At 33.5% G+C, this 26,431-nt stretch overlaps 3 protein-coding genes across 3 annotated transcripts; all 3 read right to left on the bottom strand.

The window, feature by feature from the left end:
• Positions 1 to 2,607: 2,607 nt before the first annotated feature.
• On the bottom strand, positions 2,608 to 4,655 carry LOC133299194 (COBRA-like protein 10). The gene is made up of 2 exons (XM_061498634.1): positions 4,106 to 4,655; positions 2,608 to 4,010 (listed from the first exon to the last, which is right to left on the bottom strand). The coding sequence occupies exons 1-2, from the start codon at positions 4,653 to 4,655 to the stop codon at positions 2,608 to 2,610; spliced, it is 1,953 nt and encodes a 650-aa protein (XP_061354618.1).
• Positions 4,656 to 6,925: 2,270 nt separating this feature from the next.
• LOC133299013 (CRIB domain-containing protein RIC10-like) lies at positions 6,926 to 9,771 on the bottom strand. The gene is made up of 5 exons (XM_061498400.1): positions 9,581 to 9,771; positions 9,127 to 9,266; positions 8,913 to 9,010; positions 8,673 to 8,778; positions 6,926 to 7,153 (listed from the first exon to the last, which is right to left on the bottom strand). Exons 2-5 carry the CDS (start codon positions 9,182 to 9,184, stop codon positions 6,939 to 6,941), a joined length of 477 nt encoding a protein of 158 aa, XP_061354384.1. The 5' UTR covers positions 9,185 to 9,266; positions 9,581 to 9,771; the 3' UTR covers positions 6,926 to 6,938.
• An 8,659-nt stretch (positions 9,772 to 18,430) lies between these two features.
• LOC133299080 (pectinesterase-like) lies at positions 18,431 to 20,622 on the bottom strand. The gene is made up of 2 exons (XM_061498502.1): positions 19,665 to 20,622; positions 18,431 to 19,128 (listed from the first exon to the last, which is right to left on the bottom strand). Exons 1-2 carry the CDS (start codon positions 20,620 to 20,622, stop codon positions 18,431 to 18,433), a joined length of 1,656 nt encoding a protein of 551 aa, XP_061354486.1.
• Positions 20,623 to 26,431: the final 5,809 nt, after the last annotated feature.

The raw sequence follows: 26,431 nt of genomic DNA, 5'->3' as shown, positions 1-26,431 counted from the left end.
GGACAAACACGTTCAAAAATTGGAAGATGCGGTCCAATCTTAATTTGTTAGAGCAATTCAAGGAGATGTTCACCCAATTCTCCAAATGATTGGACATCTTGGTGGCTACGCTAACACGACAAAGAAGAGATCATTCAGCCAGAATCGAAATGACACTAATCCAGTTCGGTGATTGACTTTCGAAGAAATTTCATATAGGCGACGGAAGGGGCTTTGTTTTCGCTGCAACGATGATTTTGCTCGTGGTCATCATTGCAAGAAGTTATCTTCAATCGAGACGATGATGGACGAAAGTGATGGAGATGCGAAAATTGAAGATGCGGAAATTGAAGATGATTCAATTACTTGATATTGAATTTACTCTTGAGGACAAGAGTAATTTTTAGGGGGAGAGAATGTTAAGATTGTTAGTTTTTATTTATTTTATTTTGTTATTTTTAAATTGTTGTTAATAAATAGTTGTTATTTGACCCCAGTCTTTAGAAATATTGGAGTAGTGGATGTGATAGGATTTAAACTTCTAGTGAAATGAACAAAATATTAGATTAGAAAATATGGGTACCAATGTGTTCCTCACGAAATTTATTAGGGGAAGAAGAACTTTCTTTACAATGAACCTCACACGAAAATACTTGTACCAATTGTTTCTCTCGAAATTTCTCATAAGTTTGGCTTTGAATCCAAGTGATTTAGAGGTCTCTAGCTCTCTCTATGATTTTTGGAAATTTTCCAAGCTTTCTTGTGAAGAAGAGTGCCTTTGTCAACGGAAGAAAGAAAATGAGGGGAAGAGAGAGTATTTTTGTTTACTTTAAGTGAGTTCAAATAATTTAAATGGATATAAACTTATCTATCCAGCTCACTTAACTCATATTCCAACTTAACACTTTGGTTTACAATATTTTTGTGGTAACATTTCCACATTTATATTTTACTTTCGGGTAACTTTGTCTACTAACATTTTTACCCCTCAACTGTTATCTTAAGTCCTTTTTCACCGTAGCTGACTTTATTTCTTTTTCTTATACTTTCCTCTCTAATTATTCTTTATTTCTTTTTCTTATACTTTCCCCTCTAATTATTCTTCAATATTATGATAAGAGGAAGGTTACATTTATCACTTATTTTCGTTTACAACCTCTTACAACCATATCTTAACCATTGATTTTCGTCAATCAACGATTATTATTTTCACAAATCAAACTTATTAATTAATTATTAATTCGCAATAAATGATAACCGTTGATTATCGGAAATCAACGGTTAAGATATAGTTATAAGAAATTATAAATAAAAATAGATTGGAAGTATAACTTTCCTCTAAAGTTATTAATCGATAATTAAATCCACAATTAGGGGTTATTATACCTAAACCACTTGCCCAGCCGATTGCAAGTATATATGTTAATTTAAGCCGTGTAGTAATTCTATCTAGCGACCATGAAGGGCATTTAAGCATTGATTTTAAGAAAATTGGGTAACAAGAATTCTCATTTATGTTAAAAAAATAGCCAATGCCAATGCACAAAATAGCCACCAATTTTCTTGGTTTTTCCTTAACTCCACAAAAATAATGCATGACTTCTAAATATGGGAGCTTTATTCTTACAAATATTGTTTCTGCAATTCCATGCATTGATATACCAAGGGCCTCAATTAATTGGATGTACTTAATTTTTAGAGGACAAACAAGAAAAATAATATATAGGGATATAACAGATTTTGTATCTTACTTCTGTAGTGTAGTTAAGCATTTATATTCCATTGAACCATCTTCTGGTATTCTACTTTAATACTTTGTAGTTGTATAGCATAGCTCTTAAACAAGGAAGTTATCAAACTGACCCACTTCTTAAGTTTGAGTAAGTGCTTCAAAATAAATTTGACACCACTGTTTTTCTATTATTAATTTGATGTAGATCAGAAAGCAAAAGTAACAGAACCTGCAGCTTCAATACTTTCATTGGGTTAAATATCATAAATCAGATTACAAGTCAGAAACTTCACATGTAGAATCAATGCTAGGTAGGTAAATAATGAATTACAATAATAGCAATAGAGGAAGGATATTGTCACAACTTGATTTTTATGTTGGAGGTGGAATTAAGGCTCCTGTCATGTATGAATACAGAAAGATCATAGATGGCGTAATTAGTTGCCTTCATCTCGAAGAGGATCAGTATCCTCACTTTACTATTAAGGTGGCTTTCAATGACACCACAGCAGATTTTCATCCCTTTGAAACACCTAATGGCATATGCCACGATGATTTTCACAAATGGGTGACATAAGAATTTGCAAAACCATCTAATAGATATATTATAGTAAAGGGACAATCTAGAAGTTAGATCACTTGCTTTGTATAGGAATTGTTGTGAATGTATGTTTGTGATTATCTGTGGTATTTGACTTTCGTCGTCCCGTTTTTGCTTTTGCAGTTGCATGATTCCGCTTTCTACAATTTTTTTTTTTTTTTTGGTCTATGCATATAACACACCTAGCTTTGGAGAGAGATGCAAACAGAGAGGAGAGAGAAAGAGAGAGATTTGAAACAAAGCTACATACAAAACAAAAAAGCTGTCTAATTGAACTGCTCTTGACGTTGGCATCCTAACACAGTATTTGATTCAATGTAAAAGCTAAAACTAAGACTAACAACATTTTGTGTAATAAATCTACATTACGTTGGTTTCCACTTCGCACGGGGAATTGGGTAGGAAGAGAACACTCTTCTCCATTGAAAAGGACTTTTGAAGGGAATCCATCTCCTTTTGCTATTTGTATGTTGGGTGTGAATTTCTTCGTAAAGGAAATAACAGATTGTTGTTTTCCAGGCACCTTTGGGTTTGTACTATTGTCTATACCTATCAAAAAGTTCGCTCCTGGTAATCCTTGCATGAAAATAGTGTGGTTGAGTTTAGGAAGGAATGTCCCATTGAAGGAAAACACTCTCTCATAACCAAGAGAAGCCTTCTTGAATTGCAGTGCAGTGAACCAATTCTCAAAATGGAAAGGCTCCCAATTGAACAGAGTGATTCTAGCACTCCACCCACCTTTGAAATCCGAAAGTACATGCCAATTTATGCTAACTCCACAATTGTCAGCGCATGGTAATTTGCTTGGGACACGAAAATGCTTTAATTTGGCCCAAGCAACCGACTTAAGTGTCCTATTCTCAAATGGTACAAGAAGAGCCTCTCCAGGGAGAAGCAAAGCTCGGGCATTCGGATTACAGTGGTCAGTGTTTTTACAACCACAAGCACATGTGTTGCAAGGTACAACAGACTCATTGTAATAAGCAGAGAAAGAGACACAGCAGCGAGTGTTCCTCTTGGTTGGCTTGGTAATATTGCAAACTATTTGCCAACTTCCAAGAGCAATAACCGAAGCCCCAAGTCCCCTAGTGTCTGGAAATCGTGAAGGTTCAACTCTCAAAGGTGGCCCACATTTGTAATCCGGGTTAAGGATTCCCATTACTTTCCACTTCTCTGGTGGGTGAAGAGATGTTCTATTCACATCAGGTGGAACTTTAAACACTTGCATCTGGAAAACAGACTTGGATTGGCTTGTATCCATAAGGGTAGGTAAAAGAGTGCCATTTCTGCAGCAGAAAGGTATTTTTCCAATTTCGGTGTCATTGGATTTCTCTGGAGGCAAGTCACTAACTATTGGATTCTTTTGACAGTTGATGACTTTAGAGAAATCCATGCCCTGGTAGTGCTCTCCTGCAGGACCATAGACACAACCCGAGTAGTCTATCTCACGCGTGAAAGCCCCTCTCATGTTGGCTATGAATTCCCCTCTAGTCCACTCCCATGTCATGTTCCAACGATCTAAGCGTCCCAACGGGCTATGATTCTCCATGGTCACTTGAACAATATAGTTATTCTCATACACTTGAAGAACGTCATAGGATATGACAAGATCCCCTTTGAGGCGTCGCATGTATTTGTTCTTCTCAACATCAGACTTGTATTTGGGGTCTCTTTTACAACACGCCCACATGGAACTTTCTGTGGAACATGATATTACTTAACTAGTTAGAACTACAAGAATAACACTAACACATAAAAAAGGAAAAGTAGTAGTAATGCGTGTGAAGACTCACTACGGATACTTGGTTGGGGACACTTGTATCCTTCATTTACCAACTTAATGGTTTTCGGCATAGGAATCCCAGGAGGCTTAACCCCAAACTGGGTGCCACTAAGTTGAATCAGCGCTTGAATTTGGGTCAAATCTTGGGCTGTGTTGACGGAGGTTTCCAAATCAGGAAGAGAAGTTCCAACTAAGTGAGTGCCTTTTCCAACTGAAGCAGGGAATTCCCCTCCATCGTACAGAACACCTCCACCAACTGAGACTAGAATCTCATCGTGTTGAAACCCAATGAACAACTTCCATGATCTAAGAACATCCGAGCCTGTGTTGAGTAATGTTGCAGTGGCATTGAAGGCCCATGATTGCGCTGTAACGTTCTTGAGGCGAGGGAATCCCTTCCTTCTGTCAAGGAAGTCATAGGAAATGTAAACCCCATTACAGCTTTCAGCTGCTGGAGGGAGAGCCTCAGGATCTTGACCCTCACACACATAAATTCCACAGGAAAATAACAACACCACTAATGACAGTGATAATGATAGATATATCAATGCACTTGTCATGTCTTTTTATTGGCAAATGCATTAGGATGATGATGGGACATGAGAAATGGAAAGGAGACTGAGCCTCATTGTTGGTTGGGCTTGAGAGAAACAAAAAAAAAAAATGTTAAGGGTTAGAGTTAAGAGAGGTTGAAAGAATTGAAAATGGAAACAATTGGGAAAGCAGGGTGTATGGTCAGAGGGAGGAGTAGGAAAAAGGAGTGTGGAGAGGAACAAAGTGAGGTGCTTAGAGAATCGAAATATCAGCGAAGAATAAGTCGCATTAGGAACCTCAACCTCTAAGCCTGCGATGGATTTGGCGGGGCCAACGACTAACGATCATTTAAAATCTCTATTTTTGCACTTAGCTGCCCTCACTTCTAGTTAGTAAAGCTCTATGTGTGATAACGATTTTTTAACAACATATAAAGAAAGATAAGAATTTTCAAGAATAGGAAATAACTTTCATTTAATAGCTCAAATTCTAACAAACCAAACCAAACCACAAGGTGTCCCCTCATTCTTTCCCCATAATTCTTATCTGAGTAGTTTAATGTTATTTCATAAGTTACAATCAAATTCTTCAATTTACTTTTTTTACTTTTTTTTGCTTCTTTTCATATACAAATCTCTTCTCTGGATAGTTATGAAGTTCTGGTTGATGATAAATGGGAATAATATCTTAATTTACAAAATAAGGAAATCCTTACCTATGAAGTATGAAATTTCAAAATTTCACGGTCCTCTACAGTTAGGCACTATTTCGGTTCCTATCTTCATTTTTTTCTAGATATGATACCCATAGAATATTTTACTCATTGTTGGTTATATTTACCAATATCAGCATGAGTAGAAAGAGTTTGAATTCCTAATTAAAGCATGTTCTCTGTAGAAAAACAGAAAATAAAATGTCGTTGAGAGGTCTTCATCTTTAGTATTTCGAGAGATTAATTTCGTATTTACTGTGTAAGAAAATATTCTAAGATAAAAAAAATACTGGTTATATTTTTATTTTTTTTTGGTAAACAATACTGGTTATATTTAATATAACTTTATGTTTATCATAAAATTAAAATTTAATAATTTTTTTTACAACTCACCCTAAATAGTACATCTATTAAAATACCATAACAATCCCCGCTTGGGCTTCACACGACTTCTCTCCTTTTTGGTGCTGTTTTATTTTATTTTTAATGTACTGAAATAGGATCATGTAAAAATAAATAAATTCATAGCGTACTATTTACCAAAAAAAAAAAATTCATAGCGTACTACTAAATAAACTGGAATGTATGAGCCCAATACACCTGAAATTGTAGCATTCAATTCAACCAATGACTAACGCTGTCTTCGGAAACAATTGAAATAATCATTTTTTTAGGTTCGTAAAAAAAGTTGGTAAAACTTTTTTATTTGATCTTAAATACATAAATCCAAACACACGGATCTAGTTCAGAGCTGGCAAAATGGGTTCGGCTCGGCGGGCCAACCCGCCAAACGGAGCGAGACGGGCTGAGTTTTTTAACCCATGTCAAAAGCAGGGCGGGGCGGGGCGAGCTCATTTTTTGGCAGGTTGACGGTGGGCATAGGCGGGTCAGTGTAAAATAGACTCGGGCTGACGGGCCAACCTGCCAAACGAAACAGGACGGGCTGAGTATTTCAGCCCACTTTCAAAATCGGAACGGGACGAGCTAACTCATTTTTCGGCAGGTTGATGGCGGAGTGGAACAGGTCGGGCCGGGCCACCCACTTTGCCACCTCTAATCTGGTTCCAACCTCCTGCCTCAATCCATAAAAGTACGAAACCATTACAACTCTCAAGTACATAAAAGAACTTTCAATTTTGAGAATTTATGTTATGATATCAACCATTTCAATTCTCAAGTACATAAAAGGGCGCTGATGAACTTTCTACTTCAAGATGAAAAATTAGAAGCATATTGATCTTGTTGGAATGAGCATCGATTACTATATTTTTTTCCATGTCTATTCATTTTAATAATGCAAAACTGACAATACGACTTATGAATTTAAGGTCCAGTTATGATTCACATAAGACCAAAAAATGGCACACAATTCAATCGCCCTAGAATTCTTTTTCACTGTTTTTCTCCCACCCTGTCAGCAAGTAATTTGGTTTTTCTCTAAACGAATTGGGATTTTAACTAAGACCATGGAAATTTTCACAGCTTGCTCTATTTTATTTATTTTCCTAGTGTACCAGGCAGGATAAGGGCATGGTTTTAGCTATTCACATTGCCAAATCTTTTTCCATGGACCAACTTCATCATTGTCTTCAAACTGCTAGACTTGAGCAACTGGTGTTGGGTTCTCTCTCGCAATACATAGCCTTTGACTTGCTGCTTTCGACTGTCTTGATGAGGCAGATGAGGATTTGGGAGAGGAAGTTGACTTGGTCTTTTTCCGCTTGGGCTTCTTAGCAACATGAGCAGCACCTGAAGATGGACTGCCTTGGTAATTGTTTGGTGTTGTTTGGCTTCCTCTGGTCTCTTCAGAATCTGTTCAAAGGATTCAGGTATTATTATTAAGTATGCATTCCATTACCAAACAACGAACAAATTGGTAGCACTTTGACAACCCACTAAGATCCAATTTACTTTCATACAATTCCTACTTATGGTAAGGGATTTTGAACAACAAATGTAAACATAATATTTGACCTAGTGAAGGAAATTTAATGAATATGACATTGAAAATAGAAATTAATGGTTTACTATTTTGAGGTACAATTGAAGACTATATAATATGTTTATTGTGTTGCCCATGATTCATACCCTGGAATTTGCAGGAAATAAAAATGGCAATCAATGGAAGTAAAGTAAATTGTTGCGTGTAACTTCGCATAGTTGCATCCATGATGATCGTGAGAATTTAACGCTATTGTACACCGAAAACAGTCATATATAACAACCGGAAAAAACATGAACTTTCAAAAAAAGAAAATCAATATGAAGATAAACACCCTATGTGAGATAAAACTGTGTAATTAATTAATTTCTTAGGATAAAGAACTGCCACTTCCATTCATGGAGCCCCAGCTTTGAAACAGAAGATTTCATTATCTTGTTTCCGGCTAGCTTCGGCCCTATTATGAGGAGTGATATACTGCAAACAAGGCACTAGACCCACCCTTGAACATATTTTTTTTACAAGAACACAGTACAACGTTTGTGTATGGTATATACCCTTCAGAGGTCATTCATATGCAAGAACCAAAAAGGAAGTGGTTACTCTCCCCTTCAAGAAAGGCATAATAGCTCAAGCACAGGTCTGGCCAGATTCTGACAGCTGCCTTCAAACGTCTATCCTACTATGGCTCCCAAACTGAAGGTTCTAAGAAGTACACATCATTTTAGTAATACTATCATAAACACAGTTGCAAGGTGATGACTGCATTATTCCCAACTAACTAGTATATAACTAACAAAAAATTTTAAATTTTAAAACAAGGTCCATACTCATGCATCTAAACTAAGAATATAAGCAATCTGCCATTACAGTCAGCTATGGATATAACGACTCCATATTCTTATCAAGCATTGTGGTGCAATTATCTGCTTTATTTTATTATTTTGGGTGAGACTGAGATGAGATGCCCTAAATTTAATATAATCAAACCACTCTGTTTAATAAAACACTGGCGTGGTTCACTTAAATCGGTGTTAAACTGTTAATTGTAAAGCCAAGAGCCAGAACATTCCCCCTCCTTGTGGATGAGTTTGCTTGTGACAGAACCGCCAAACTCTTACCACGGGGGCAAGGAATCTAGATAGTTTTTGCAAGCCTCACAAAGTATCTAAAAGATATTAAAGAGAAGCAATAATAATCAGATACATATTCTCTCACTACTAGTAGACCCGTGAAAGGTCCTTCTGTTGGATTATTCAGGCTCAGGAGACTACACACTTGCACATGAATACAATATATCATTATGTAATAGCATCACGTTTGGAAGCCAAAATCACAACTTGACACGGATCAAATGTTGTTTTGTGAGAAATGAGAATCAAAGCATACCTTTGGTGGACCTTGATGTGGTGATAGCCACAGAATTGGGGTCTCTTCGTTCACTCAAGTTACCAATAGATGTTGAAAAATCAGGTGCTGTTTTAAATTCATTCATCTGCAATTTTTATTTTTATTTTTATTAAAAAAATCCCAACGACAAAAAAGAATAGACAAAATGATGAAACATTTGATCCTAGATAGTTGCAAAACAGAGAGATAAAGTACACATGTTTCAAAAGAAAGACATACCCAACTGGGTCCGGTCCCGGAGGGACCATCCCATCCAATGTGAGCCACATGCTTAACATCTGTCGGATACCCAATTTCCATCTCCCGCTCCTTCACAACTACAACACCCACTTCCACACTTAGCCTCAAAAATACAAAAAAGAAAAAAGAAAAGGAAATAACAGAAAGGAATGGAAAATTACTGCATAAAGGTGTACAAAGGTAGAAAGATTACCAAAAATTTGGGTAATGTATTTGAAACCTTTGCAGATCCCTTTAATCTTGGTTGCCATGGTGGAATCACGAGCCCAATGATGCCGTGTAAGGATGACACAATGTGTTTTATTTTTTATTTTTTGGAGGAAATGCTTTTGCCTGTCACAAAATAGGTGCACTGAGATGAGATGGGATTGATTTGTGTTATATACAATGCTCAATTCAAAAAAGGGGTAGAGTATCAGCTAAGGCTTCATTGCATCTGATTTAGGAACCTCCTTTTCTTTACTAGTCTGTCAATGAAAATTGGTATCTGATTATTAAATACATAGAAGTTTTTTTTTTTTTTTTGGTAGATAATACAAAGAAGGTTTTATTGCCATGTTAATGTGAAGATTTTAGTTTCAAAACTGTCAAAGAAATATTGGATTAGAGTTTCAAAAAAAAAAATAATAATAATAATGCCATGGTACCTCAAGAAGATTATGATGACAAAGGATCTAGAAAAAATATTGAAACGGTGAAGCCGGTTTTTCTTCACTTCCAACCATTGTTCTGGGCTCCATTCATCATCATTCCGAAACTTCTTAAGAGGAAATGCTGACACATGCAAAGCCTCTGTTTTTCTTGTTTCGTGTTTGCATTACGGACTACTTGCAGAGAAATCCAAATGGCACGCGGAAATTCAGTAAAAAGATTTGGAATACAAAATCAAATGAAGGAAAGAACAAACGGGATTGAGAAATTTTGAGATATTTATTGATGGTGAAGGTTGAAAGAGAGAATAGAGGGTTTGTTTCTAAGAGGAGGAGGAGGAGAATACCATTTGAGAGAGAGAGAAGAGGGAGTTTAGGTTAAAGATAAGACTTTAGAATACCTAGTAATTTAATAATGGGTTGATGGGGTTGGTTTATTGAGAAAAGAGGTGTCCATTACGCACGCGAAGGTGATGTTTGTACTTTATAGGTTGATGTGGTGATCGGTTGGTTGTTCGAGCTAGTAATGCGGGGGTCTTCCTATCTTGTTTTTACTTTTTGTTTCTTCTCTCTCTCAGATGCAAAATGTTGTAATTCTCTTAAATATCGGATGCCATGGCCCATGGACAGGGAGAGACCTTATTTCAGTGTTTGTCTTGAATTAGTGGGTCATTTATTATTACTACACCCACGTTTGGAATCGACGTGTCTCGTCGACCTACGGAGAGAGATATTAGATGGTTAGTATATCTATTATCAATTAGTGCATTATCTGTGCACGGGGAAATAGATCAAAACTTTTGTAGTGATTGTCGTGGGTTAATTTAAAAAAAAAAAGGTCATTATTTTATGTTATTTTGAGAGTTGAAAAAGTTATAATATTCGTATAAATTTTTATAAGTATAAATCACAAATAAAATTTTGCAATTAAGAAGCATCAATTCTTATGCAAATCAAATATAATTATGTAATCAATAATTGAGTATCTTCATGTACATCAATTCATACAGTAGCAACTGTGATGATACGCATATTATCCTATCAAAGAGAAATAATCAAAAAATGAGTCAAAGTTCATGCGCTTAATACTATTCAGAACAATTACCAATAGTTGATGTGATTCATCAACAATAAGATATCCAGCACTCGGCCCTACAAAAGCAAAAGAAGAAAAAAAACATAAATTACTTAGGATGTTCCCAAACATGCAACTTAAAATATTAAATTGTTGTAGCAACTAAAAAAAGTCCAAATTAACTATGTGTGAAAAAAAATAAGGGTTAAAACATTATATAAGAAATATTAATTAAGTTAGAAGCAACAAATCATACGCGTTGAAAAAAATGGTGAATAAAGAAGAAAATAAATCTTCTCCTCTACATTAGTCTTCAATACTTCTCATTGATTCAATAATATTACAAAATAAAATCAATTAAAACACATGAAGAAAAAAATTAAATTTTCTGCTTAACATGAAGACTAAATAAATACGAAACTGAGAAAAGATATCAACACCTTGCTATATTAATAAAAAAATTGTATCAAAAAAAATTTGTTTGAATTAAGTGTCAATCAACAGTAATCATTGAAGAGATAAATTAAACACATATCAAAAATCTGTATACTTATAATTCTGCAGAACCAAATCAACTCTATTAATCTTTAAAATATTTCTTTGTAGACAATGTTAAAGATACTATTTATAACACCGGCCTCATTATCATCAAGTATTAAAATTTTCAATCCTTGTTCTTTACTCTTGATATTAGATGGTTAGTATTTCTGGTAACAATTTACATAACACCATCCTTCTTGGTCTGGCATGCCACTGTCACCCTCAGAGATATATGTTTAGTTACCACTTAGTTTAGCTTCTCTTTACATGTGTCCTCTCATTTTTAGAAAAACCAAAAATAAAATAAAAATATATTCTCATTCCTCCAAGGTAAATTTCCATCTCACAAGGTTAAAATCGTGAAAACAAGAAGCTACAATTACTAATCCAGTTGATACATTTGTTATTAACGTTTTTTTTGTTTATTTACTTATACTTTTTTCTTTTGACATATTTCAATATTATTTTTTAAACTATTGTGAATTACACTGTTTATTTGAATATAAATGAATTTTCCCATAATTAAATTAGGGAAAAATATTATATAAAATTAATTTTAACTCATTAGAGTTATAAAAAAAAGGAACTAGAATGGGAATGGGTAGAATGGAACTAGAATGGGTAGAATGCCAATGGACTAGGGGTGTTCATCAACCGATCCAAACCGATTCAAACCGCGGTGACCGAACCGAAAAACCGAAAATCGAAAACCGATTAAAAACTGTAAATTTTAATTAGATTGGATCGGTTTTTGGATGGGTTGATGAAAACCGATCCAATATATTAATTTTCCTCTACCTACTTGGGTATTTTCCTAATCATAACCAAAAAATTTCTAAACCCAAGACCCATTAACCCATCAACTAAACCCAAGAAAAAATCTAGTCATATCTCATCAACAAAATTTTATTTTTGTAGAGCTTCATATCTCATTGCCAAAATTAAAAAAATTATATTATAGTTTACTAATGCTTTTGTATTTCAAAAAAAAAATAATTTCAAAAACAATATATACAAAAGATGTTATTTGCACAATAATCATGAAATAAATTTTAGGATTTTTAAAAAACCGAAAACCGATCCAATCCAAACTGAAAAAAATTGAATTAGATTGGATCGGATTTGAAAAAAATCAAAACCGAATAGATGATTATATGATCAAACTGAAGGGATTGGATCGGATGATTTTTGTTTCCAAAACCGATCCAATCCAGACCGCGAACACCCTTACAATGGACTCATATTCCTTCCCTTGCCACTCAAGGGCCCCAATTTTATTTTTTTAGTTAATATTAAATTGGGGGTTAATAAAGGAATGACATGATTCTATCTCATTAAACTAATCAAATAATGGAGTCATATGTTTGATTTCATTCCATTATGAGTCACTTGTTATTTTCTATAGCTTGCACAAAATCCTAGCTTTTTAGGATATTTATCTGCTGCCAACAGCAACAATACCAAAAAAAGGCTTTTCAATTTTTTTAAAAATAATAATAATAAAAAATCAGTGAGTCACCGAAGAACTTTTCTGCTGGATCTCAACTCACCCAAGCACTTCAGAAGTCATTTACTCGTTTATGCGATTTATGTATATTTTATGAAGAGATAGTTTGTTTCATGCATCGTATAAAAAGTAGGTAAAATTTATTAAGAAAAAAAAAAGAGAAAAAATAAGTGAATTTTGACTACTTTTTATATATTACATTATATGAGATAAATTATATCACATAACATGAAAAATAATATTATCATATTTTATATATACAAATAGAGCAATTTAGTGAATTCAACTTGTAAGTTCTAATTTGATAATTGCTTGGAAAAGAAAATCATGGCTTATGTGAAAGTCACACAAATAATGATAATTGTTGACATTTTGCGTTATTGGTAAGCATTTTTTATATATATAATAAGAAAAAGCGTATCAACCTATAGTACTCAACTTCATTTGCTTTCTTTACCAAAAATAAAATAAAATCATTTGCTTTGTTGGCATATCTGACAGAATGGTTGGAGGCACGTTTCCAGTTGTAATTTGCGAGACAGAGCCCTTGTACATCTCTTTCTTGATTTCCCAGGATTGAAATGCGCCCCGTTGGCTCTACAAATTAGAAAATCTTTGACACTACAAATCATTTCCTTCTTTTAATTAAGATGCTTTAAAAAGCTATGCTACAAATATAGAGAATATCATGCCAGAGAGATTCTTTGGTATATTATTGTTGTGAAAAATCGGTAAGTGCACCGATCGTATCAAGTAATAAAAAGTGAGTAGAGTATCTTCTTCACAGGGATTGGGTCGAATATCAATTAATTGTTCCTTTTAAGAATGGATGAACAAGAGTTGATTTGAAAGTAATGGTGTTTGTAACAATTGTGAATTATTTAATAATTTATGAACAATTCAAGAGAAGTTGAAAACTTAAAGCAAATGTGAGAGTTGAGAAAATATGTAGAAAGCTATTGCAGTAAAGGACTCCAACACATTTCCGATCCTCACCTTGTAATATTGATTAATGTTTATATTTAATTACCCAATTGATCAAACAATTCACCATCTATTAATTAATTAGTTAAGCCATAATCCCTTAGTGATCTTAACTTTATTAACCCTATTAGAATCCTAATTCCTTATAAATCTCTTTTCAAGTTAATCTTTTAACCCAGTGAATTTTTCACGTTTGCAGTTCATATAGCCTATCCCTAGTGCATACATGAACTGTTATTTTACCCTTTGTCAGGAATTAGAATCCCAATATCCCTATCGCGAACCCTAACCCTCGCAATCATAATCGAGTGATCAATTCTAGAAGAATTAAAGATGAAGAACAAAGTAAAATAAATGTAATTGAAATAATTAAATGTAAAAACTAACCAAACTACAAGGAGTTCACATCAAGGTTATGTCTGACAATATTAAAAGAGTTATGTCTGACAGTTTAAATAATGAGAAAGAGTTCATGAAAATGTAAACCGGAAGAAGAAGAAGAAGTCTTGAATCTTCAGTCACCGAGAGCTTCCTCTCCAATTTCTCCTTGCCAAAAGATGATTTTGTTTTAGAGTTTCTGCTTCCTTTATATAGCCAGCTACTCAATCAGGTCATAATCCTTGAATTAATTCTGATTAAATTTCCATTTTTCTCATAATTCCATCAATCAATCAGGTCATAATCCTCTCACTAATTTGATTAAATTTCACTTTTAATCAAACTCCACAAATCAAGGAATGCATTCATGACGCCCGCGCGATCAGTGCCAAATTCGCGACTCCACAAATCAAGGACTGCATTCATGACGCCTGCGCGATCAGCGCCAAATTCGCGACTCCACAAATCAAGGATTGCATTCATTACGCCTTCTCGATCAGCGCCAAATCCACGCGGACAAACAGAAAGTAATTTGCCAAAATCACGCGGATCGCGCCATTTTTTGCGCAAGACTATGCAATTTCAACTTCTCTCTTTCACTTGGTGTTTCCTACTATCAAAATGCATAAATTGAGTGAGAGAATGATTGAGAAGGAATAATCAATATTTCTTGCATTTATGAGCTTATTTTCACACATTTATGATTAATTCCTTGCTTCTTTTACTTAGAAATCTCCATATGTTAGACGCATATCAATTATACGAAGACTTTGCAGGCATACAGCTTCCAAATCATAATGCCAACTTAATCCGCTATGAAACTCAATTATATTCTTCCACATTGTAAAAGGGATAACAAAAGTAGTCTCAAAATAAGGAAAATATTATATTTATTACTATTTTAATTTTATTGTTTTTATTACGTGATTGGTTTCCGTTGGATTAATTTAAAATTAATGGCAATTGGTTTTTTCCATTTTTTAACAGTTGATTTCAAATTGATCAAATGATAATCAATCAAGTAATAAAAATAGTAAGATTAAAATGATAATAATTATAATCGCTTCTCAAAATATTTTAAAAATATTTTCTTTAAAACATTACAATCCAAAAGTCAAACATGATGAAAACGACTCCATCACAAAGAAAGGAATGAACAAAAAAATAAATAAATAAATAAACTCTTATCTTCTTCTGTTTTCCTGGGTCTAGATTCAAGATCTATGCATCTGACCAACTATAAGGTTATAAGTTAAAGTATGATGCATTTATTACAAGTAAATATAAGTGAATTTATAAGTTTTTACTGAAATAATTGTGCATATTGTATTGGTGTAAAATTAGGGTTATATATATAGGGTATAAAATTTCTAAAATTATTTTAGATAATTTTATCTAATATTCACATAAATACACAAAAAAGTGGGTAGAACTCATGTGGACTCATGAGAAGAAAATAGAGAGAGAGAAAAAAGGGTTCCACACACTTTTTTATATGTGTTTGATGCACATTAGATAAAGTTATCTAAAGTAAATTTAAACCATAGATATAATATATATATATATATATATATATATATATATATATATAGGAAAAAATATTTCTAAAAATATTTCTACAGCCACTTTAGATAAGGTTATCTACAGCTACCCCAAAAATTACGTCGTTTTGATTAATGAAGGGTGTTTATATAATTTTAGATGAATTAATGAAAGATGTTTCATTAAAATGCATATGATAAAAAAATAAACAAAATTATAGAAACACCTTTCATTAATTCATCTAAAATTACTGAAATACCCTTTATTAATCAAAACGACGTAGTTTTTGGATAACTGTAGATAACTTTATCTAAAGTGGCTGTACAAATATTTACCCCATATATATATATATATATTTGGGAAAATATTTCTCAAGCCACTTAAGGTAAGCTTATCTCAAGCTACCCTTTAATTATGTACTACAAGTAGTACATAGTTATAATATTAAAATTGTTTTTTTCTCTTCGTCAACAGACAAGTTTTGAAAAGTGACTGAGGAGAGAGAAAAAAAGCAACTTTAATGTAATAATTATTTACTACCCGTAGCAGATAGTTAAAAGGGATAGCTTGAGATAAGCTTATTTCAAGTGGATGTAAAAATATTTATATATATATATGAGAAGGATCCATTTACAAAATATTTTTACAAATTACCGGTCATACACTCTTGATTGAAGTATGACCGGTCATACTTAGTGTAGTTTCTAAACAAAAAGTTTGTAAATATAACATTCTCCATATATATATATAAGAAATATATTTCTCAGGTTGCTTGAGATATATTTATCTCCGGTCAGCCCAAAACTACGTCGTTTTATTTTTTTATTTCTTTATATTAATTGATTCACCTTTGAATGATTATGATTCTTATTTTCTCTCTCTTCCTTTATAACATTGATGCATCTTTGTACGGTTATGATTTAGTGATCGTAGATAAAGTTATCTCAAGCAACTTAAGAAATGATAAGCCTTATATATATATATATATATATATATATATATATATATGCGTATGTTTTTCTCATGTTACAAGACACTAAATGTTTTTTCATGCAGACACAAACCAAGTGCGGGTCCCACACTTCAAAAAAATTTAATTTGGCTCTCTCAATAGAAAAAAATCAGCTTCTTATCCCAAGAGAGTATGATTTCCATATATACATGTACAGGCAAAATTATTTTTGCAGCTGCTGCACACAGTATAGCACGAACACGAACATTTTTTGACAATTTGCGTGTCGGACACGTGTCCGTCGGACACGTTCGGACACGCGTTCGACACGTGGTCAACATTTAAGGACACGCGGTCAACTCTCCGACACGTTCCGACATGTTTTTTCGACACGCGGTCAACTTTTTCGGACACGCAATCAACGCTAGGACACGCTCGGACACATTTTTTTAAAAAAATCTTAATTTTATTTTGTTAACTACATATAAAAGAAATAATTTATAAATTGATTTTTTTCTGTTATGAAATTTGACATGAAAAATTAACAAAGTACGAAAAATTATTTATATTTATATTTATGTTATGAAATTTAAATATTTGATTGGTTATATGACTTATTATGGACTTTTATATGTATGAAATATAAATTATATTATATATATTAAAATTTTTATTTAATATCAAAACGTGTCCCAACGTGTCCAAATATGACATTTTTTAGAATTATCGTGTCGGCGTGTCGTGTCTTGTGTCCCGTGTCCGTGCATCATAGGCTGCACATACAGCAACTCAGGATACACATGCGGATCTTTTTTTTAAAAGCAGTGGGGCCCATTTTGTTGTCTCAGTTCCAGACAACAACTCTCTGCAGCAGCTGCAGAAAAAGCAACAACATATATATATATATATATATATATATATATATATATAAAAGAGACATATTTCTCAAGCTATTTGAGATATATTTATCTCCATCCACCAAAAAATTACATTGTTTTGTTTATTTATTTTCTTATATTAATTGATTCAACTTTGAACGATTATGATATCCTTTTTCTCTCTCTTCCTTTATCACCATTGATCCATCTTTGTAGGATTATGATTTAGTAGCCGAAGATAAAGTTATCTGAAGCAGCTTGAGAAATGATAATATATATAGAGGGTTATATTTATCTTATGTTGCATAAGATAAACAAGCTTCCTATACACACAAAGTGGAGGTGGTCCCACATCTATTTTTTTTCTCTCTTCTTACATGTGGGTCATACTTGTAATTTTATTTACATAACATGAAATATCTATTTTTCTACAACATAAGATAAATATAACTCATATATATGGCATTATAGTTTCTTATGCTCTATGAGGTAATTTTATCTCCTACACAATCATAAAAAGTGTGTGGGGCCAATTTTATCTCTTACACATATATAAAAGTGTGTGAGATCTTATTTTCTTTTTCTCTCTTCTCTTCACATAGGCCTCATACATTTTTATGTGTGTGTAGGAGATAAAATTATTTTCTACAACATGAGAAATATTAATCCCTATATATATATATATATGTGTGTGTGTGTGGGGGTGTATGTTTTGTTTTTAAATTCTGTTAATATTTCTTATATTTTATGAATAGATTTGTAATTCATATTCTTATTAATAATTATAAAATAATTTACCAACACTAAATTAATATTTCCGCAGAGAAAAACAAGGAAGCAGATGGGTTATATTGGAAGAGTTTATTTTTCAGATATGATGCATTACATGGCCAGTGCAGTCAGAACCTCAATCTGCCATATAGGCTATATATATAGCACTTGATTTTTATTTTAATTGCTGCAAAACCCACTTGCTCTTTTTATTTTTATTCTAGAGGCCCTCAATGAAGGTGACACCAGTGTTCTTCAACCAAACATTACCTTGGATGAGCTGCGTTACTGTGAACTTGCTAGCCTCGGCAGCACTTGTAATGACATGGTAACCAGGCCAATTCACTCTTTTGCTGGTACCAGCACCTGGACCACTGTTCATATACTCTCCATAATACAACGTTGTCAAAAAGCTGCTACTGGCATCATTCCATGGAGACCATCCTGCTGGGTCGATATGGCTATCTATTGAAGACTGCATCACAACGGTTCTCGAGTAATTCTGCCATGGGCGGCCTAGATAAGTTTTAACGGGACCCACGACGGGCTTGAGATCCGAGCTTGATGTTAGTTGACATTGCTGAATCGAAGTTCCTGAATTTTGGTTTGGATCTACTCGTCCTTGGGCCGTGACCATGTTGCTCTGTTTACTCATGGGCTTTCGGGCCACCAGGTTGCAGTTCTGGAACACAACGGATGCGTCTCCAAAGATGAAGTCAATGGTGCCGGTGATGAAGGAGTCACGGTAGAATTGCCTCAAGCTGTGAGCGTAGAGAGTGTCTTGATAGGCGTCAATGCAGCAGCGATTTATCACCGATTGATCAGCGCTCACGCGCAAAGCCACTGCCTGGTGCTTCACTGGGCCTGCTGTGTTTTGGAACCACATGTCCTGGGCTATAAACCCATCACCATTCGCAGCTGCAAAGCCACATTATTATGAGCTTAATGTTATGTTTAAAAGGCCCTAAACCCATTAACGAATGTACCCTACCAAGCCTTAATAATTTTGTTACACACTCTAGTTGTAGTTCTAGCTACGGAGAGAAAAAATTAACAGCAAAAAGGAAAAAGCTCAATGCTCCTACTTTTTTATTTTTGTACTAATACGATACGTTGTATCTAGATTCTCTTGTCTTGTCTCTCTTTCAAATAATTAGTATTTCTATATCATTTTAAGAGTCAAATTAATTTGTATTATAAAAATCTGTTAGGAGTCATCATTGAACTTAAGAGGGGATTTTCAAGAGCTGCAGTCAATTCAGCGTAATTCAAGGGATTAAGATATATAAGGATCCATATATAATAATATAATTAAAATATTATAAATTTAAATTGTAACAACTATTGAAAAAATAAATCTCTAGGTGCTAAATGCCAAGACCAAGGAGGAACAAGTTGCTAAGACAAAAGGAAAAAATAGGAAAGACAAACGATGAGTTAAGGAAGATCCGTACCAACAGTGGCAGTGCGAAAGGTGCCTGTTCCATCCACATAATTCAAGTTGCCGGTGATAATTGTTGCATCCATGCCATCCCCCACTAGCATCACATTCTTCTTCGTCTTACCAATATCAACATTCTCTTTGTACGTTCCCTTTTTCACATAGATAACGTACCTTGTCTTACCATTGTCGGGTACGGATGCCACAGCCTCAGCCACTGTCTTGAACTTGCCGCTTCCATCCTTAGCTACCACAACATTGGCCTCGACACCCCCAGCCGAAGACTCCAAAAGCCTCCGAGCTTTACTTGTCACCCACGAAGGAAAGTTTCCATTTAATGGTTCATCAATGAGTTGTTCACCCTTTGGATTTTGAGGCAAAACCGCAACAAGCAAGGCCAGAGAGGTTCTCGCTCTGGATATCAAGTTCTCGAGCTCAGCCTCCATCAGGGCCCTAGCTGACCCCTCTAACTCATCCATGCAAGTGACATGGTTTGTGAGCACACCGCTTAGCCATGAGTGTGCATCTTGCAGCGAAGCAGTGGTCTCTTTTGTTAGAGCCATCATAGAGTCCCAAACTCTATCCATGGACATGTCCATAAGCTGCTCACAGTCATGCAAAGCTGCTTTCTCCCTCGGACTGTTAGTCCTGAGTTTGATAGCTTTGGCTGTGTCCATAGCTTTCTGAATGTGTGAAGTGGACTTCATTAGGAAGGATTTGAGTAAATTGAATTTTTGGTATTTTGTGGTGGTCAAGATTTGACCTTGAGCTACTTCTGAGACATGTGCTAAGCAGGATGTTGTGTCTATTGCATGTTCACAGACATGGTGGTGAAGCAAGGAGGTGGGTTTGATGAGATAAGAAGCAATAAGGGCTGTTGAGCTTAGGACAGCTGCTACCGAGAGGATTAACCAGAATGTTTTGGAAAGGGGTTTTCTAGGTTTGTGTAGCAGAGATTCTTGGGGAGCCATATTGTAAAGGAAGTTCCTAATGGCTGCACTTGTTGGTTTTTGATTGCCTCCTATAGTGTCCTTATATAGACCAATCAACTCAATAAAAAAAATTTAGTTTAAATTGTAGGGAGTTCCTAATAGGCTGTTGTTTTTTAACGAACCGTAGCTTTAATTATAGTGGAATATTAGATTGACACACAGTGTACTTATGTCTTCTGAACCGGCATGGCCAAGTGATTCATGTTTTAGGATAATACTACAAGGCCTACCACGAAAAAGTCTTAGAATCTTATTGTACCTGAAAATAAGACATCTAATCATGGAATTTACTTTTTTCTTTTTCTTTTTTGTCTTTTTATATGGGCCTTTTCCAGAATTTAATTACCTCAACAGTAATAAGCGTTATTTTTATTTTTATTTAACATCTTGAAAATTTAAAACATATTTAATATTTTTAATTAAATAATTCAATAAAAATATAAATATTATTTGTATCCATTATTCAACAGGATTCTTAATATAAAACTTACTCTTTTGAAATCAAAACTGTTTATATACTTTATACACAATTATATAAACAATTATTTAATAAGAATATAGTATTTAACTATAAGGAGGTTATTCTTACAATCTATTTTTATTTACAACTTCTTACAATCATATCTTGGTAAGAGATTGTAAACGAAAATAGGTTGTAAGTATAACCTTTTTCTTTAACTATTTATTATTTATGGGAAAAATATTTTTATTTTAAATGACACAAAATTATGTTATTTTTAATGAAATTACGTCGTTTTGGTATATTTTTACAATCTCTCTCCTTCGCTCTTTTTTTTATTCCTAATTTTATAAAAAAAGAAAATATGATAAAATACACTAAAATAATGTAATTTCATTTAAACACAAAATTTTATCAATTAAAATTACAAATATTTTTCCCATTATTTAGTTAGCATTGATCCACACCTGGACCGGCTCACATGTCTTACACGTAATAAGCGTTATTGTTCGTTAAAGAACACGGTAGCAAAAATCCTGATTTAAATCTACGCTTTATAATTTTATGATTTTTTTTTGGGTTCGCTTTTTTTACAGTGAATGTAGATAACTTGTCTACATTGAGCTCAAAATGACGTCGTTTTGAGGCGAAAATCAAAGTATTTTTGTAATTATAATTTATTCCAAGGTTATAATAGTCTCTTTCATTATAATTTTTAATTTTTTAACTCAAAACGACGTCGTTTTAGGAACGAATGTAGAAAACTTATCTGATGTAGAAACGCTAAAGCTTTTTTTTAATCAAAACGATTTCATAAAAATTCTAAATATTTTTATATTTTTTACGATTTTTTTTATGTTAAGATTTTATGTTTTACAATTTTTTATTTTTTTTCGATTTTAGATAAAATCCTCATTAACGACAACCGGTCCTACAAAGAAAGTGGAAAACATTATTGTACAGCCGCGTGAGATAAATCGCACCTTAGTTTGTCTGACATTTAGGTTGCATTTTATGTACGATGAGAAACAGAAACACAGTACAAGCAGTTGATATATACAAAAGATAAATCATTTGATATGACATTAAAAAATTTAACATTTTATTTGAGGGTTGTTACATATTTACAAATTAAAAGTCATCAGATTAAGACAAAATTAATGACTCTAAAAAATTATTCGATATCAAGTTTGATAATGTCATAACCCTGTCTCATATATATTAATCGAATTATACTTATTATTAATTAATAATTCACAATAAATCATAACAGTTAATTGACGAAAATTACTAGTTAAGATTTGGTTTCGAAATTTTTAGTTTGATACAGGGGTCAAAAATTTTTATTCATATATATAATATAATATTATAGAAGATAATTGTATCTTCTACAACATATAAAAGTATGTGGAGCTCATATTTTTTTTCTCTTCTCTTCGTATGGCCTCACATGGACCTCACACACTTTTATGTGAGTAAGAGATAATCTTATTTCTTATAATATTAGAAACATCAAACCATATATATGAAGGGTTCGCTTTTTCTGCAATTACTGTAGATAAGTTATCTGCAGTAAGCCCAATACGACGTCGTTTTAGGACGGAAATCATTGTGTTTTTGTAATTTTAATTTATTTCAAGGTTATAAACGACGTCATTTTGGAAGTAAATGCAGATAACGTATCTGCATTAACTGCAGAAATATTTTTCTGATATAAGAAATACAATTATTTTCTCTACACACATAAAAGTATGTGGAGGCCACGTGAAGAAAAAAGAGAAAAAAATATAGATCTCACATTTATCTCATGCAACATGAGAAAAATATTTTCATTTATATATATACATATATATATATATATATAGAGTTATATTTATAAATTATTTTTTGTACAAACTATACTATATATTAGGAGTAATACATTACGTGCTAGAATATATTATCCTTAGTATATAGTGTAGTTTGTAAATATAATTTTTTTCAATATATACATACATATAAGGGCATAATAATCTTATATCGATGTAAAAATAATAAGTCTTACACTAAATTTTAATTATTAATTTTTGTACATTTAACAATTTTACTTTATTAAAAATTAATAATTAATAAATGAATTGTTAAATTTTTGTACATTTAACAATTTTACTTTATTAAAAGTTAATAATTAATAATTAATAAATGAATTGTTAGATGTACGAATATTTTTTAATTTAACAACAATATCAAATGATTTGTCCTTTGTATATATCAAATAATTGTACTGTACTTTGGCTATAAAAAAAGAAAAAAAAATTGTACTGTACTTTGGCTATTAAAAATGATAAAATGCAACCTAAATGTCAGACAAACTAAGGTGCGATTTATCTCACATGGCTGTACAATAATGTCTTCCACTTTCAAAGTGCCGCCTTGTCCTTAATTTGTTAGCTGCTATTTGGTACATGATATTATTTAGAAATTCTGAGATTGGAAAAATTATTTTACCGCGTTTGGTAAAAAAAAAAAATTAAAAATTTGTCGAGATAAATTTTATTCTCAGGATTTGATTTTACACTACCCATTCTTATTTTGAAATACCATCTAAGACATTTTTTTTTCCCTTGCGGTGGGAAGGGAGACACGTAATTCTCTGACTACAATACCCCCATCACCTGTGTTTTGTGTCTGTGTCGTCATTCATCTTGTTGGCAGTTTCCCTTTCTCCATAAAATGAAAACGAAAATGAAAAGAGTTTTGAATAGTTATCAACTTTAGGACTTTGATCGAATGGTTTTTTTAGTCATATATATATATATATATATATATATATATAGAAAGATATATCCATCCATCTATCCTATCCGATTTAAATTTATATATCTAAAAAAGAATTGATTTCATTCAACGTTTGATTCAAAGAACTGCGCTTGGCCCTCCCCGGTCATGAAACGGCTCTGCTACAATGGATGGCAGTGGGTTCGTCCCGATGCTTCGTTGCCTCACTCATCGTTACAAAATCGTCCAAGCTATTATCTTGCAGTTGAAAACCATTAAGTGTCGTCTCACAAACCCTAAACCCTCTAAACTTTAAACTTTGGATTGATTGACAACGTTCATTCAATTTAATAACTCAGACAAATTATCATCTCAAATAATTAGTTAAATCTCAATCCCTTGGCAATCTAACCCTTTAATTCAATTGGAATCCTAATCCCTTAGCAACCCCGCATGGAATTAAGCATTAATCACGATAAATCAAACGACTGCAACTCACACAAGTCTATCCCTAGAGCATGTATAAATTGTTACCTTACCCCCTTTCAGAATCAAAAACTTCAATATTCCTATTGCGAGCCCTAATTCCCGAATTATTATCTTCTATTAGGTTGATCAAGTCTAACAGAAATAATATCAATACGCACAGGGTAAAAATAAAATATATTAAAATAAACGAGCGAAAATAATCAATCCAGCGTAAAAAGGGTTCACATAGGGTTTGTGACCCTAACTACAATAAAAGAAATTAGTCAGCCATAGACATGGCTGACATAAAATTATAAAATAGAATTCAAAATAAAATTACTAGGAGGAACGGAGAATGATCCTCTGCTCTTCTCTTCCTCACGAATCCTTGTTCTGCTCCGTCGTCAAAAAGTATCCCCAAAGGAACCCTCGCAGCGTCCTTTTAAGTTCGAAATTGCCTCCATGCTGAAGTCCGCACGGGTAGCGCCATTCTGGCGCGGGTCTCGCGCCAACTCTCTGGTCTTTGTATATTTTCGGCGCTGCAACAGCGCCAAAGTGGTGCGGGTAACGCCACTTTCCTTTTGTCAATTTTTCTCAATTTTCCTATTTCTTCTTGCTTTAACCTGCAAAAATGATATAAAAGATAAAAAATAAATTGAAATAGGAAAACTAACTAATAAAAGTAATTAATATACAGAAAATGCTCTTTTATGACTGATTTCTTATTATTTTTGGCTTGGAAAACATCACATACCAGAGGCACATCACCCTCCCCCGTCATGAAACGGCTCTGCTACAATGGATGGCAGTGGGTCCGTCCCGGTGCTTCGTTGCCTCACTCATCGTTACAAAATCGTCCAAGCTATTATCTTGCAGTTGAAAACCATTGAGTGTCGTCTCACAAACCCTAAACCCTCGTGAGCATTTTTGTTTTTGCTGAAATGATGGATTTGGAGATAAATTATGATGACAATAACAACTTAATGACTTTGGTGAAAATTGATACAGTGCTGGAAGAGGTCGCTTTGTTCTTTGCCCAATTGTGTATTTTGTTTTTGTTTCTAACCGTGTGTTTCTAAATAGCTATTAATGAGGTTATTTTCGTAAATTTATCTCAGCAAAATTTTATTATTAGCCAAACATACATTTAGGAAACTTAGCTAATATTTTCAGTACTATTTTAATCTACCAAATGGCTTTTCCGTAATATTATCGGAAATTTTTTTTTATCATATTTTCAGAAATCTTTTTTTTTTTCAATAAAATAAATATTTTCTCTACCAAATGCCCTATTAAAGAACAATAATGCTTATTACGTGACGTAGACATGTGAGGCGGCCCAAGTGTGGATCAATGCTAATTAAATAATAACAATTATATTCTTATTAAATAATGTTTATATAACCGTGTATAAAGTATAAAAATAGGAGTAAAGTTTATTTTGAGTCTCTAACAAAAAAACAAGACCTCCACTTTAGTCTCTTACAAAAAAAAATAGTCACGTCATCCCTAAGAAATTCAAAATAGACCTATTTAGTTAAAATTGTGGTCCCTGACAAATTCAAAAAAGTCCCACATTAATCCCTCAAAAGAACTAAAATGGATTCACTTTAAATTTTATAGAGACCATATGACTAATATTTTTTTTAAGGGACTAAAGTGAGTATCATATTTTTTATTAGGGATCCAAAATGAGCTTTGCTTTAAAAACAATTTTGTTTGCAAGAGAGTAAGTTTTATATGGTTGGTGATAGTGGTGGTGATGATAGTAGTGGCGTCATGGTAGTGGTAGTGGTGACGATGGGGGTGGTGGTAGTAGCGTGTGATGGTGATGGTGGCGGTGACGGCAGTGGTTGCGATGATGGTGGTGGTGACGGTGATAGTGGTGGTGGTGGTTGCGACAGTGGCATGATGGTAGTGATGGGTGGAGGTGGTGGTAATGGTGGCAGTGACATCGTGGTGGTGAGGGGTGGTGACAACGACACTAGTGGTACGATGGTGGAGGCAGTCGTGTCGGGATGATGGTGGTGGTAGTGATGATGGTAGAAGTAGAGATGATTGAGAGAGATAAGTGTTTCTCATTTTGTGCCCGGAAACAAAAAA

This window comes from Gastrolobium bilobum, unplaced genomic scaffold, assembly GCF_033153095.1.
Source record: "Gastrolobium bilobum isolate Gb01-03AN ecotype WA unplaced genomic scaffold, APGP_CSIRO_Gbil_v1 utg500, whole genome shotgun sequence".
Taxonomy (NCBI): Eukaryota; Viridiplantae; Streptophyta; class Magnoliopsida; order Fabales; family Fabaceae; genus Gastrolobium; species Gastrolobium bilobum.
The sequence above is the reverse complement of the archived record's forward strand: the minus strand, read 5'-3'. Positions and strand labels throughout refer to the sequence as shown.

Excerpts from the sequence above, each read along its gene's own strand:
- LOC133299194 (XM_061498634.1), bottom strand. The coding sequence starts at position 4,655 with ATGACAAGTGCATTGATATATCTATCATTATCACTGTCATTAGTGGTG. Across the intron at positions 4,011-4,105 it reads TCCCCAACCAAGTATCCGTA|AAAGTTCCATGTGGGCGTGT; the intron begins GTGAGTCTTCAC and ends CATGTTCCACAG.
- LOC133299013 (XM_061498400.1), bottom strand. The coding sequence starts at position 9,184 with ATGGCAACCAAGATTAAAGGGATCTGCAAAGGTTTCAAATACATTACC. Across the intron at positions 9,011-9,126 it reads ATACATTACCCAAATTTTTG|TTGTGAAGGAGCGGGAGATG; the intron begins GTAATCTTTCTA and ends TGGGTGTTGTAG. Across the intron at positions 8,779-8,912 it reads CCGGGACCGGACCCAGTTGG|ATGAATGAATTTAAAACAGC; the intron begins GTATGTCTTTCT and ends TAAAAATTGCAG.
- LOC133299080 (XM_061498502.1), bottom strand. The coding sequence starts at position 20,622 with ATGGCTCCCCAAGAATCTCTGCTACACAAACCTAGAAAACCCCTTTCC. Across the intron at positions 19,129-19,664 it reads CTTTCGCACTGCCACTGTTG|CTGCGAATGGTGATGGGTTT; the intron begins GTACGGATCTTC and ends GTGGCTTTGCAG.